Source organism: Podarcis pityusensis, assembly GCF_964106645.2.
Source record: "Podarcis pityusensis genome assembly, chromosome: Z".
NCBI classification, from domain to species: Eukaryota; Metazoa; Chordata; class Lepidosauria; order Squamata; family Lacertidae; genus Podarcis; species Podarcis pityusensis.
This window is the reverse complement of record NC_138044.1, coordinates 22185510-22200161: the sequence shown is the minus strand read 5'-3', so window position 1 is coordinate 22200161 and position 14652 is coordinate 22185510. Positions and strand designations below refer to the sequence as shown.

General features: G+C 41.3%; 1 protein-coding gene across 1 annotated transcript in view; it reads right to left on the bottom strand.

The window, feature by feature from the left end:
• Window positions 1–9324: 9324 nt before the first annotated feature.
• ABCB7 (ATP binding cassette subfamily B member 7) overlaps window positions 9325–14652 on the bottom strand; it is a 53492-nt gene continuing 48164 nt past the window's right edge. Inside the window, exon 16 of the mRNA XM_080989798.1 lies at window positions 9325–12174. Within this exon, the coding sequence (XP_080845924.1) occupies window positions 11956–12174 (219 nt within the window). The 3' untranslated portion in view covers window positions 9325–11955. The remainder of the gene's footprint in view (window positions 12175–14652) is intronic.

Below are 14652 nucleotides of genomic sequence, written 5' to 3'. Positions count from 1 at the left end.
GTACAAATCCATGGAGATGAGTAGCAATGCCTTACTGAAACAGCCCACTGAGTTTCAGCCCTTCCACAGTTGGCTTAAAAAATAAAGGATGGTCCAATTTAATAAACATTTTTCAGTCCATCATAGCTTAGTTGTTGTTTTCATCTTGCCAGTAGTACAGTGATAAACCCCAATTTCCTTGGGACCTTGAGTAAGAGAAAAGCTCTTCATGCACAAATAATTTTGTAGTATCTACTTGAAAAAAGAGCCTGTAAAAAAAGAAGAAGAAATAACAGAGGGATTACAACAAATAGAGATTTAATGGGTTTGCTGCTGCCTTCTCTTCCCCACTGAAAGAGACTGGCAAAAATCCTAAGGACAGAACCTTTGCACTAACAATCCAGACAAGAAAAATGATTTGTACACAATAAGAGCATTCAGGTGCCATCTAATGACTCAGGAACAACACCAGATTACCTCCCCGCAGGTACTAAGCTAAATTGGCAGAGATGCACACTTGGCTCAAGCAACCTCAGAGGATCTCCCCCTCCACACTTCATTGGTGATAACTATACTCCCTCTAGTGAACACAGAACTAACAGGATCGCTTTGTCTTTTCTCTGGTGGCATTTAAGGCTTACTACGGCCATCAAATGGATAAAAAAGATCTTATAGTTAGGCTGCTTTGCAGCTCCCTAAGAAACAGGGAGTTTGGAGCAACCTTCACAGGTTGCTTTTTCTCTGGAGGAGAGCACCATGACTTCTAGTACCTTGGCAATTATTTTCCAATAAGCCTAGGAATCTTGTTGCCGGCTCTGGCCTCTGCCTGCCATTGGGGGTAGAATTCCAGGATTTGGCTCAGTCTAGCATTTGCTTCCTACAGTGACCAGCTGCATGCCTCTGGAAGCAGCATTAAATACATCTAGGTTCATGGTTGTCTGATCAGAAGCAACTATGAGTGGCCCTTGGCGATGTCACAGGAGTGGGCCCTGGAAGCAGAGGGGAGCAGAGGGATGCAGACTCCTTCCCACCAAGTGTCTGTGCTGTAATTGGCAACCAGATCCTGCTGGACAGATGCTTGCAAACTGCATGCACAGCCTTCTTCTTTAAAAAAATTAATGCACTCTAGCCCACCTGGAGACTCAAGCCCTCCACCTGCCACTTGGAGGTGGGGTGGTGGTGGTGAAGATCTGGAGAATTCAGGTCAGACCTGAAGACTGGCATTACAAGCTAGACTCTAGAGGGTCCTCCTGTCTTTGGAAACTGAGGCTCCATTTGGGTGTTATGGCCAACATCCATTGAGATACTTCTCTCACATGGATTTGTCTAACACGGCTAGGGAAACCCAATACCCTCCAGACCTTGCTGGACTTCAACTTCCATCAGTCCTAGTCAGTATTGCTAGGGTTGCCACCTTTGTTTGGCAAAATACAGGATCATGGGGCAGGGCAGGGTGGGGTGACATATGTATATGTATATTATTGTAAGGGGAATTGCATACAAATTACATACAAAAATGTGTATAGGAGGAGAAAACAGCACTATTGATAATTTTTCCTGAGAGCATCTTTTTTGAGGAAAAAAACAACAATTGCAGACTGGTGTGGGAATGTGGAGAACTGAACTTAAGACTGGGGAAAATGGGAACCCAACAAGGACATGTCCTCTCCTACCTCCTTGCTTCAGCATAATTGATAAATATTTGAAGGGCTGGAAAAGTTTCCCTATACAAAGCAAGAATACAAAGGTGACTTATAGCCAATCTGCATATTTGGGGGGGGGGGAGCAAACAAAAGGAAGTTCACCTATAAGACAAAATTCAGATAAATGAAGTAAACCTTGACCTTTTAATTAACCCAGAATTGGAAATGATAATAGGTATATTGCTAACACTTTATTTTGGTAAAGTTTGCTTTATATTTTGCTTTGACTTCAACTCTTGATTATCATGAAATGATGATGATGATGATGATGATGATGATGCAGTGCAGAGTGCTGTCCTCATTGACTGTACCACCTCAGAATGTGGAGGTGGGGGGGGGGGAGAGCTTTAATACTTAATACCATATAACACACTTGCTCTCTCAGAACACAGAAAACCACACATATGGAGAAGGTGAAGTCTTTTCAAGGATAGGGTTTAGTTTGGTTTTTTAAAGTAGAGAATAATTTAATAATGTGGTCTATCACTGCACAGACCTAACTTTGTTGGTCTGTGCACTTACTCTGAATGGATAGATTGGCCTTTGGTCTCGTGTCAAATCAATAATCAGAACATTCACATTGTTTGAAGCTTTACATACACTCTAAGCTGGCCCATATAGTAGGGTCCGTATAGTAAAAGCTATGGTTTTCCCAGTAGTGATGTATGGAAGTGAAAGCTGGACCATAAAGAAGGCTGATTGCCGAAGAATTGATGCTTTTGAATTATGGTGCTGGAGGAGACTCTTGAGAGTCCCATGGACTGCAAGAAGATCAAACCTATCCATTCTTAAGGAAATCAGCCCTGAGTGCTCACTGGAAGGACGGATTGTGAAGCTGAGGCTCCAATACTTTGGCCACCTCATGAGAAGAGAAGACTCCCCAGAAAAGACCCTGATGTTGGGAAAGATTGAGGGCAGAAGGAGAAGGGGATGACAGAGGACGAGATGGTTGGATAGTGTTCTTGAAGCTACCAGCATGAGTTTGACCAAACTACGGGAGGCAGTGGAAGACAGAAGTGCCTGGCGTGCTCTGGTCCATGGGGTCACGAAGAGTCGGACACGACTAAACGACTAAACGACAACAACAAGTTGGCCCAAATATTCAATGGCTAAAAATGCATAGCCACAGATAAATTTTTCCATACAGTGTGCACAGAGCACTTTGATGCAGTCCTCCACCAGTTCTTAACACACACAAAAGTAGCAGCCAGTAGCAGATTTTAAGCATTAGAACTATTGCCAATTTCTGTTAGTGTGCCTTAAGGTTCTCAGATTCCAGAGAGATGACTCTGATAATATGTTGCAGGAAACTCAGCCTTGTGGAGGGCCACAGATAAATTCATGGGGTGGGGTTGGGGGGAGAAGTATATCAAAACAGGTCAAACACACACACACCATTTTAAAAGAACAATTTGCTGTGCCGTTTACTTTCATGCACTAAAGTTCACTTCATCATATGTGCAAAGAGCTATCATCAAAAGGAAGGCACAGATAAAAATTGTAAACAGTGAGCCCAAAAGGCAATGAACCACAAGAGATCCAGTTGGTCTGTGACACTTTACATGCAAAGCTCAAAAGTATACAAGATAAGAACAATTCTCATCCTAGCGGATTTTGTATGCATTTCAGCTTTGCATAAAATTTCACAAACCAACTGGCTCTCCTCCACTTCTTGGTCTCTCATAATTTCCCCTTTCCTCTGTATGTGTGCTTAGATATACAGTACGACCACATCTTACACTCAGGTTCGGTTTCAAGGGTTCCATATACGCAAACCCTTGGAGCTGCCCCATGACTAGGGAATGAGGGGGGAGATAGAATGAATCCCCTGTACTCACTGAGCCAGTATGCCGGGTGGGCAGAGAGCTTAAAAGCTTTTTTCATGCCAGGTAATCCCAAGCAGACCTGGTGTAAAAAGAGCTTTTTAGCTCTCCATCTTGCTTGAATTTAATTTGCACAATTTTGACAAGCTGGAACGTCGGCAGAGGAGGCTGACCAAGACTCTGGAAACCAAGCATTATGAAGAATGGTTGAGGGAGTTGGGGGATGGTTAGCCTGGAGAAGATTGAGGAGGCATGATAAAAAGGTAAAGGGACCCCTAACCATTAGGTCCAGTTGTGGACTCTGGGGTTGCGGCACTCATCTCGCTTTATTGGCCGAGGGAGCTGGTGTATAGCTTCCGGGTCATGTGGCCAGCATGACTAAGCCACATCTGGCAAACCAGAGCAGCACACAGAAACGCCCTTTACCTTCCCGCCAGAGTGGTACCTATTTATCTACTTGCACTTTGACATGCTTTCGAACTGCTAGGTTGGCAGGAGCTGGGACCGAGTAACGGGAGCTCACCCCGTTGCGGGGCTTCGAACCGCCAACCTTCTGATCAGCAAGCCCTAGGCTCTGTGGTTTAACCCACAGCACCACCCGCGTCCCAGGAGACATGATAACCTTCTTCAAATATCTGAAGGGCTGCCACATGGAAGATGGACCAAGCATGTTTTCTTCTGCTCCAGAGGGAAGGACCCAATCAATGAATTCAAATGACAAGAAGGGAGATTCTGAATAATCACTGACGAAGAACCTTCTAATTGTAAGAGATGTTGGACAGTGGAATGGACTCTCTCAGAATGTGGTGGACTCTCCTTCATTGGAGGTCTTTAAACAAAGGTTAGATGGCCATCTGTCAGGGATTATTTAGCTGATTCCTACATTGCAGGGTGTTATAAGAAAAAACTGCCCCTTTTCCCTTATGGCGTACTCAAGAGCTGTATAGATTCCTTATGTAGGTTCTCTATTGGTAGGAGAAAATAACAGAGGCCAACCAGAGAATATTGAGAAGCAAGGCAGCTAGTAAGCACCATCTTTTATTAAACTGTTGCAACAGGGTCCCCTACTCACCCCATGCAGCATGGGAGGAGAGGAACCCCGAACAAAGGTGTGCAAGCCCTTATATAGACTTTTGAAATTGCCCACCAGCCCCTAAAACATCACACTTGCATCACTGAAGGGGGCGGTCTACAACAGAAATCCTGTCTGGTAGGATACTGATAATGGTCACTGATGACTTTACCTGGGCAGCCTGGCCATTCCTTTTGTGATGCTAAAAACTTAGTTCCTGAATCCAGGTCACAGGCTCACCCTATTCATACACAAATACACCCTTAAGACAGGATTTATGAGCAGAGAGACAATGGGGAGGTTTTCCTATTTCCTTCCTCACTGCAGAGAATTTTTGAGGTGGCTGGAAGAGTCAAAATGGCTTCAGGATGGTTCTCTTGTACTTATTTTATATAAGTTTATATACTTATGTATGTGTTTGCCTTGTACATTTATGAACGTTTATTTTATATACCGTATATAAGAATTCCTATAACACAGGGGGTTGGACTAAATGACCCCTTGGACCACTTCCAACTCTACAGTTCTATGATTTCACTCCAACTTGAATCCTTGGAGAGTCACTACCACTCAATATAGAAGGGAACATGTGGCTCTCCAGAGATGGCTGGACTACAATTCCCATCAGCCCGAGGTGGCATGGAAGAGAGAGACCCTCCTTCCCAATTTCTGGCAGATTTTGAGTGCCCACTTGCATTTGGTATAAGTATTCAGTATTCAATCCATTTCCAGCTCCAAAAGCTTAAATCTAAAGGCTTATCCCTGTCAAGCCATTTTACGGTCAACAATGTTTTTCTCCTTCTTTTCCTTTTCAATTTCCTTATGGAGTTGTTATCCAGGCCTTCCTATTGTTCTCCTTTCTTTCAACTTACCATCCATTATGTTTTCAATTAGTCCTGTATTTCTTAGAGCTTGCCCTACCATACTTGATCGCCTCGTCTGCGCTCTGCATTAAGCCCTTGTACCTCTCCAATATCTCTTTATTAGTTTTTCCTCTCTAACTCTACACTTGCTGTTCCTAGACTGCATTTCAAAAGCTTCAAGTTCTCTTTCTTCCATTTTTAATCCAGTAATATACTACTAGTTTCAACTAGTGCTAGTAGAAGCAGCTGACCTTCACATTACATTCTCTCTCTATATTCATGTTTATTTTCTGTTTCTCAGAATTTCCCTGGGACAAGGCCTATAAATCTGAGCTCAAGGCATGTTGCTTGAATAGAGATTCAAAAGGATGCTGTATGCACAAACCAGAGTCCAGAGTTCTTACTACATTCTACTTCTTCATACTGTAGGTAACGCCCTTCCAAAAACAAACAAACAAACAAACAAAAACCCTCACACACAAACCCAAAAACTTTAAAGGGCATGTTTTAAGGCTGGAGTGATGTGTTCTCCTTGACCATTTCACTGATGGTGACAAAGCATGGAAGAACAGTAGTGAACGTGCCAGGCTGCTAGGATAGCAAATTCATATGTCAGTTCTTGAGATTCAGCCTTACGTATGGCCTCAGGCAGCTTTTAAAAAGGTTGTTTCTTCACATCATAAAAAACCAGTACAATTTAGTACAATGGGTTGTGCCTGATGGATGAAAGGCAGAATGCAATGATGGTGGCTGTATATATCGAAGAAAACTTAGGTGGAGTTGGAGCTACATGCTGAAAGGATGCAGAGCATCATCTCTTCCTAAACCTACCAGAAACAGTGATTCAGGGACAAGTGTTCACAGATCAGCACTGGTTGATTTGCTCCTGGGCCAAGTTCAAGGTATTCATATATAAAACCCTTAACAACTTGGGACCAGTTCACCTGTGATATTGCCTTGCCCCATATACACCCACTTGACCACTTCAATCAGCAGAACGGGTACTGTTACAGGAGTCACATAATACCCGTTCTGCTTTTGTAAGAACTTGAGCTTTCAGTGTGGCAGCACCTAGCTTGGAAGTCCCTGCCTATTGATAGCAGGCGCCTTCACAAAAACATTTTTGCTTAGACAAGCCCAAACAGGTGTTTGGAAAGTCGGTGTGAATTTAATTTGTGCTTAGTCTATTGTCATTTCAGCTTTTTGAAAGTCTTAGCAATATTGTTGTTGACTTTTCTTTTTTGTTAACATTACTGGTGTTGTTACTTTTTTGTAAACAACTTGCAAGCCTTAAAAAAAACAAGGAAGACCCCCAATCACTTGATTTCCGCTTTTTTTCAAAAAATGCAAAAAAACACCCCCATATATATGTTTTATTCATTGTTGTATGTAGCTTTGTATTACTTTTGTTAAAAAGCAACAAAGACATTTGAGAAATCAAGAATAATAAAAACCCAAGTTAAGCTAGCAAGGCAGCAGAATGCTGCTACGTAAGCTTCTTTGGAGTGTTTCACAAATGCTGAAGACCTCCTGATAAAAACTAGTCAAGAGATTGGTCCTCCCCCCCCCCCCCCATAATTTACTATGTGAATAAGAAATTACATACATGCATATCAACCTGCCCTTGCAAAATTTCCATCAGAAAACGTAATTTGCTACCCAAACTGTTTGAACTATGGCAGGTGTTTGGACAAGGCTTTGTCTGTGGTGGCTCCCAGATGGTAGAATGTCCCACCAAAAGAAACAAAAGTGTGTCTGACCAGAGGCACTTGCGCCATTTGGTGGACAGCCAAGACATATTGTTCTCAGCAGGCAGCTTTAAAAGATTGATCCCGCTTGCTGCTGTATGTGACAATGTAATTCTATAATTAATTAATTAATTAATTAATTAAATTTGTATGCCTCCAGTCTTATTATTTGGAACTCATGTGTGCTCAAATATCTCCTTGAATATTCCTATAGAAAGGCAGGATACAAATGTTGAAAACTGATTAATAACAGTTTCCAACCTGCGTCACCGCCGGCCAGGAAGCTCCCTATTAATTAATCTGAGAAAGAACTAAGAGGTGGGTCCACAGAGCCTAGGGCTTGCCGATCTGGTCAGTGGTTCGAATCCCTGCGATGGGGTGAGCTCCCGTTGCTCGGTCCCTGCTCCTGCCCCCCCCCAGCAGTTTGAAAGCACTTCAAGTGCAAGTAGAGAAATAGGTACCACTCCGGCGGAAAGGTAAATGGCGTTTCCGTGCGCTGCTCTGGTTCGCCAGAAGCGGTTTAGTCATGCTGGCCACATGACCCGGAAGCTGTCTGTGGACAAACGCCAGCTAGCTCCCTTGGCCTAAAGAGCGAGATGAGCGCAACCGCAACCCAAGTTGTCCACGACTGGACCTAATGGTCAGGGGTACCTTTACCTTTACCATACCACTTGCCCCAGAGTTAAACAGGGGAGATCCACACTCCAGTTCCCATTGCCACCACGTGCTCTTTGGCTACCAGGCCAAAATCAAGGTGTTACTGTTAGTAAATGAAGTCCTCAGCAGCTTAGGACCCACTTGGCTGCTTCAATCCATGGAACTGAAACCTTTACGAGTGCCACAAAATGTTTGTCCTGCACTTCTAAGGAACAATTCTTCAGTGCGATGCCACCTACTTCTCCGGAACTCCCTGACCAGACATTATGTAGGCACCTTCATTGTGCTTTCCGTGCCTGCTAAAAGCTTGTTTCTGCAAGCCTAGCAAAGCATATCGTGTATAATTGTAAATTTAAGGCAAGGGGAGTAGATTTAAGACATCAAATATCCTGGCATGGGCAATATATACTTACCTGGACACTTTTTGAATTCAGCCAGCTTTCTGGCTGGTTCTGACAAAAGGAGGAGATGCAGGTCTCCATCAATTTCCTCCAGCTGCCTCCAGGTCCTTTCCTCTCAATCCAGGCTCTGTCCTCACTCCTACTGCAGTCGAGAGCCAGTATGATGTAGTGCTTAGACTACCAGACCTGGGTTCAAATAGCCTCAGCTATGAGGCTCAGTAGGCAATTAATGGCCAGTCACTATCTCCCAGCTGAACTTACCTCAGTGTTGCTGTCAGGATAAAAAGTAGGGAAAGCTCCTTGGAGGAAAGTATAATTAAAACAAACCACAAGGTGGCTGTAGCTATGCTGAGTGAATATTGCAACCACTTCCAAGCTGAGTTCAAGAATTTTCTTTGGTGAGGTGAGAGAACAGAAGAGAGAAGGTATCCTTACTACTTTCAGAAAAGCAGGTTCCTATCCAATAACATCTTTCTGATCTAAATACTTTGTGGCTGCACAATTACAAAGCTTTGATTCAACATCTTCCCTGGCACAGATAGGCTAAAGGCGAACTGTGACCATAGCTAGATTAAAAGGTGTGGTCTAAAATCATTAGGCAGGGCAACATTCACACTTCTGATAATGAGACAGATCATTGTGGGAGGTGACAAGGAACATAAAAAGCTCTCCCTTCTTCCAAACAGTCATGCAAGATTTCCCACCAACCACTATTAGAACTCAAAACACCACAATTTCTTCTCATATCACCTACGTTACAGAATAATTGCAAGGCTGCTCTGTCAGGGTAGATGTGATGAGGGCTTCTCTTCTGTACAAGGGACAGAGAAAATGTTGGGTTTTCCCTCTTGGAACTGTTGTTGAAGCTGGCTACTATAATAAGCCATGTTAACAGGACACCCATTTGCATTCAGAAATAATTTATTCTAGTAATAATTATCTACACACACAATAAATGAATTATGATAAAGTAACTTCCTGATGAATGTTTTGTATACAATTTTACTATGGGTGCTTTGGGGGGGGGCACTACTATCTCTACTGTACAAGTTGCAACTGAAATAAAGACTGGAAATAATTTCAATGTTGTTGTTGTTTTAATGATGTCATTAGGAATAAAAATGCAGTCAGGAATAAAAGCCAAAAGAATCTTCAGAGAGGTCTGCCTATCAACAGCCAATGTGCTGGTTAACAGTATTTTCTCCCCTGGCTATTTCACAGCATTCTGTGTTTAAGGAGTTTGCCCATTAATTGCAACTATTTAGGAATTATGTCTAAGTTGTTAGAAGAAGCAAACAATTTAAGCCGTAACTGCCCCCCTCTACAAAGGCATACAGGGGGACAGATCAGACACCAGTTAATAACTAGGACTCTACCTGGGTGAAAAACAGGTATTGGCTTCGGGCTCATCATGTACTCCATACTTCAGCTTGCAGGCAAGAGGCAAGCAATGAAATGGAAAATCCTGCAGGTCTTACCACTATCCAGCCTGCCCCACTTTGATGTTACATGCTTTTATTTTGTTATCTGGTTGAGCTATGGCAAAATGACCCATCTTTGCATCATTAGAACATGCAGAGATGTTTATAGAGCCAAGAGATTCTACAATGTTTACAGCTGTTGTCCATGACTACTAAACAGCTTCAGTGTTTTGCGTGGCAAGATTTGGTGTTATATTACAACATCCAGTTGCCTCAAAAGGCAAAACCAAAATTGCCTTGTATAACTTATATATAGAAATGGCATTTGAGCTCAGATGGAATCCTACCAGATCCAATATAAGTTTTTAATATGTTGTAAATGAGTGTAAAAAAAATATATCAATGCCAGCTTTGTAGCAAATAACAAAAGACCATCCATAATGCAAAACTACTACTATTTTTTAACAAAACTGAGGATATTAACAAAGTAACATAGTTCTTCAGGGTAAAGGTAATGAATGAGAACACATTTACAGTTTTTAAACTGTACTTAAGCCCAAAGTATACAGAATGTGCTCAAAAGCTCACATGTTTCTTTATTTACAACTCTCCACCAGATGCTTCCTTAAGGAGAAAAACCTGCAATAGGAACAAAGAAAATGCCACAGAACTAGAACTCAACAGTAACAGGTAAGTCTATCTGGACTAAATGTCATCAACCTAATATGTGAAAAGTTTAGAAGAGTCACTGTTTATGAGAATGGTATATTTTTAATCAAAGTCATGTCATACACCCATTTATTACATAAATACATTTTCTTCATCAACACTTAACAACCTACTTGGGCCCAAATGATAGGGACTCCTAACGGTGCCCACAGATTTGAAGACATGCTGCACCGCTCAACAGAAAACTGACTTATTGGTAAAACAATAACAGACAATATTTGTATTGAATTTTCATTGGAATATAACAAAATCATTTCCTGAAAGTTTAATTCTTTTCTTCACACTATTCAAAAGGTGTAACTTAAATATTCATAGAATTTTGCTCAAATATGAACCCAGACACTAAATAGGCTTAAGAATGACCATCACAGATTTTTGGAGAAATGTAGATAGGGTCAATCTTACTACTTGGTAAACTACTGTGTGGTATATTGCCCTGCTGGAAAAACTAATGAAGAAGCCGAGAGTCCTCAAGGACTAAAGAAAAAGGAAGTACATAGCCAAGGACCCCACTGGGCCTACAAATGAATACAGCTGATACAGTGTCTCAGGGCATTTGAATACTTCAATTAATTTCCACTGTGTCTATACTATAAATAGTTCCAGTTGCTGCCTTCTGTGCAGTCATATACATGTAGTTTATTTATTTTGGTTTTATTTTATGTTTGTTTTGTTTGACAGTGGTCTATAGTTGTATATGGACTATGTGTGCTGTCATCAGATCCTGTTTGATAACACTGTATTTTAAAAATATATAAAAATTATTGGGGGGGGAGAATCAATTACTTCTGCACTTTCAGGAGTAGCAGAGAATGGAGATAACTAACCTTCATTATTTTACCTTGCAAGGTACACTGATCATTTAAAAAGAGCCATTCCCTTCATAATTTTGGGATCTTAGTCCCCCCAGAAATATGTATTTTTCCCTTGTGCTATAAGAAAGGGAATGAGTTAAGGGACTAAGCAGAAATCTTTCTGTTTTGAATTTGCTGCTACAGGCTTGAAATCCATTATTCTTTACAAAAGGATACAAATTCTAACAAACCCAACGATCATTAAAGAATGTTAAAAAAAAATCATTTTCTTCACTAACAGAGACATTTGCGTTAACTGGCTTTTGTTAAAACCGATATATAAAAACATTTCTAATCCACCATCAGTGGTGAAGAGCAATATAACGCAAACATTTCACAAGGCAGGTCAGATTATTATATTCTGGCCAGAGCAAAGGGATTTACAGCACTTTACAAACAATTGCTGAAAAAGTGTATACATGTCTTTCACCAAAAACATGTTATCAATCAGATGTTCTGAGGCAGTTTTGACTTGATTCCTATGACTTCATTAATATCTGAGGTAAGGGGAGGCAGATGTAAAACCATCCTTTGGTTAAAGAACTTGTGTTCCACGGGAAAAAGCCTTTTCTTTATTTTTTAACATGGACAACAAAATCTCTGAACTGTTTCTTCTGTTGAATGCAGAAAACAGCTTCAGTGTGAATTTGTGCCACCCTTAAACCAGGGTTGGGATGAAGAAGGGGAGAGGAATTGAGCTCACACTCAGCAAGAACAATTCCCACAGCCTTTCACACTGTTGATGATCTCTTCTTGCAGCTTTTTCCTTTCCTCGTCTTTGGACAGGTGATTGGTTTTCTCCTCCCACCTCTCGTTAGTATTTCTGTTCAGCATCCTGCTGCTCTGCGTGTGCCACATTTCATAGTAGAGGCTGCTGGGACTGGTAAGGAGATCTATATGCCTGCCACGCTCTGCAACTTTACCCTGTTTTTTTAAAAAAACATGAAGGCAGTGATCAAAACAGACTCGAGCAGGAGGGAATAAACAGTGCACATATAGCCACCCTGATTTTGAATAAGGAAAGAGCACCCTTGGCTACTTGTGCATACTCAGTGTTTTCTCCTTTCTTCCATGCCCTTCTTACATCTTAGCTCATCTATAATGTCGCCTCTTACTTGTCTTGTCTATAAACCAAAAAGTTCTAAATACTGCAACTTTTCCTCATAGCAGTTTTTCCACCCCCAATCATTTTGTTTGCTCCTCTTTGAACCTTTATGAACTTGACAATATCCTTTTTGAAGTGAGGTAACCAGACCTGCACACAGTATTCTAGAAGCAGTTGCACCATAGATTTATATAAAGGAGTTGTGCTATAGACAGTTTATTCTTCATTTCCTAATGATCACTAGCATGGAATTTGCCTTTCCCACAGCTGCCGCACCCTGGGTCAACATATTTATCAAGCTAACTGCTATGACCCCAAGGTCTCATTTCTAGCCAGTCACTGCCAGTTCAGGCCCCGTGTGAAATTTAGATGCTTGGGCCCTGACATGCATCACTTTACACTCATTTACATTGAACTGCAAAAGTCCTTTGGGAGCTCTTCACAATCTCTTTAGGTTTTAACAATCCTAGACAATTTAGTATCAGCAAACATGGCCACTTCACTCTCACTCTTAACTCTAGATTGTTTATAAACCAGTTAAAAAGCACAGGTTGCAATATTAATCGTTGGAGGATTCCACTTTCTACACCTCTCCATTTGAAGAACTGTCCATTTATACATACTCTTTGCTTCCTGCAACTTAACCAATTTCTGAACCACAAGAGGACCTCTCCTCTTATTCCTTGGCAGTTAAGCTTACTCAGGAGTCTTTGATGATGTACTTTGCTGAAAGCTTTTTGAAAGTCCGGGTACATTATTGTCAACCAGATCATCTTTATCTATATGCTTGTTGGCACTCTCAAAGTATCTGATAGATTCATGAGACAGGACTTGCCCTTGCAGAAGCCATGCTGGCTCTGCTTCATTACAACTTGTTCTTCTATATGCTTGGTTACTTTATTTTTAACCACAATTTCCACCAGTTTTCCCAGGACAAACATTAAGCTAACCAGCCTGAAATTTGCAGGATCCATCTCTGTAGATCCTTTTTAAAAAACTGGTGTTACAAAAACTGGGGTCAGAAATACATAGAAGAGAGACAATGGGAAAAGATGGCTGTCTCACACCCAGCACTCTGTTGTAAAAGATTGGTAGCGGCAGTGGTGCAAGGCACTTTAAAAGAAACTGGGCTGCTATTACTAATCATCTCATTAAGGAAAATCACAGAAATGAAAGCTACTCCACGAAAACAGAATCTGTTGGGATCCAAAAAAAAGAGGGCACATGCACATGGGAGAGAACTGTGTATGAGCAGCTTAAGGTTTTCAAGTGGTTTCTCTTGCAGCCGTTCCCACCAGTGAAGGAACAAACACTGTTCCACTTTATTTCCTGCACACCCCCCCCCCATATTTGGGTCCCAGGAAGACAGCAGACTAGCATAACAGACTAGCAGTACATACAGTATTATTCAAACAGGCCCTATCCTGCCAGATAGTAATCCTAAAACAAGCAACAAAAGTGCATTTGGAAATTTGAAATGAAGAATTTAGAAGTTCTCTGCTCTAAATTCTTCTGCGTAACTCGTATATTTAACGGAAGTTTTAAATAAGCAATAATGAAGAATTCATTGTTGAACCGGAAACTGTAAGAGCCATTTATCTTGTTACTTTCCCCCAGAATTTGTTGATTTTCCCCCACTGCTTTTTTAAAAGTCATTTGGTCTTTATTTTATTGAATTTACATTGTGTTTTTTAAAAAATAAGTGGGTGTGGGACCAAAGCAGAATGATTATATATTGAGTGCTCCTTTTGGGGTCTCCCACCCAGAGGCTTTTCAGGGATACACCGTTTCCCTCTCCTAAACCTGATTTTCTGTCTACCATGTCTCCCGACTCCAACAGTCAACATTTGTGACTGCTGAGCATGTTTGATCCTCATCAGGCTGTTTCCCCTCACCCAACTCAGTTTTCTTTCTGAATCTATTTTTGTTACTTCTGCAAACCTCAGTGTTCCCCTTGAGTCTGATGATACCTCCCCCCTTGTGCACGGAACTGGCATTTGGACAGTGGAGTTTGCTGTTAGCAAATATGATGCAAGTTGCCTTGGGGAGTTTTGTGGAAATGTGGGTTACAATTTATTTAAAGCAAAAAATAAAATAAAATACTAGAGATGATCCAATTGCAGCAGGGTATGGTGTATTAAATTTCTCATTTAGTGAAGAGTATCTTGCTGCAAAAGAAATGTCCATGGGGATATGATCTTATTGTCAAATTTCTATTGAATGGCAAAACAATTGCATGCTTTTGAAAAGTAGTCACATTCCTAGTATGCTTTTGTGTAGATGCACATTAGAAATGC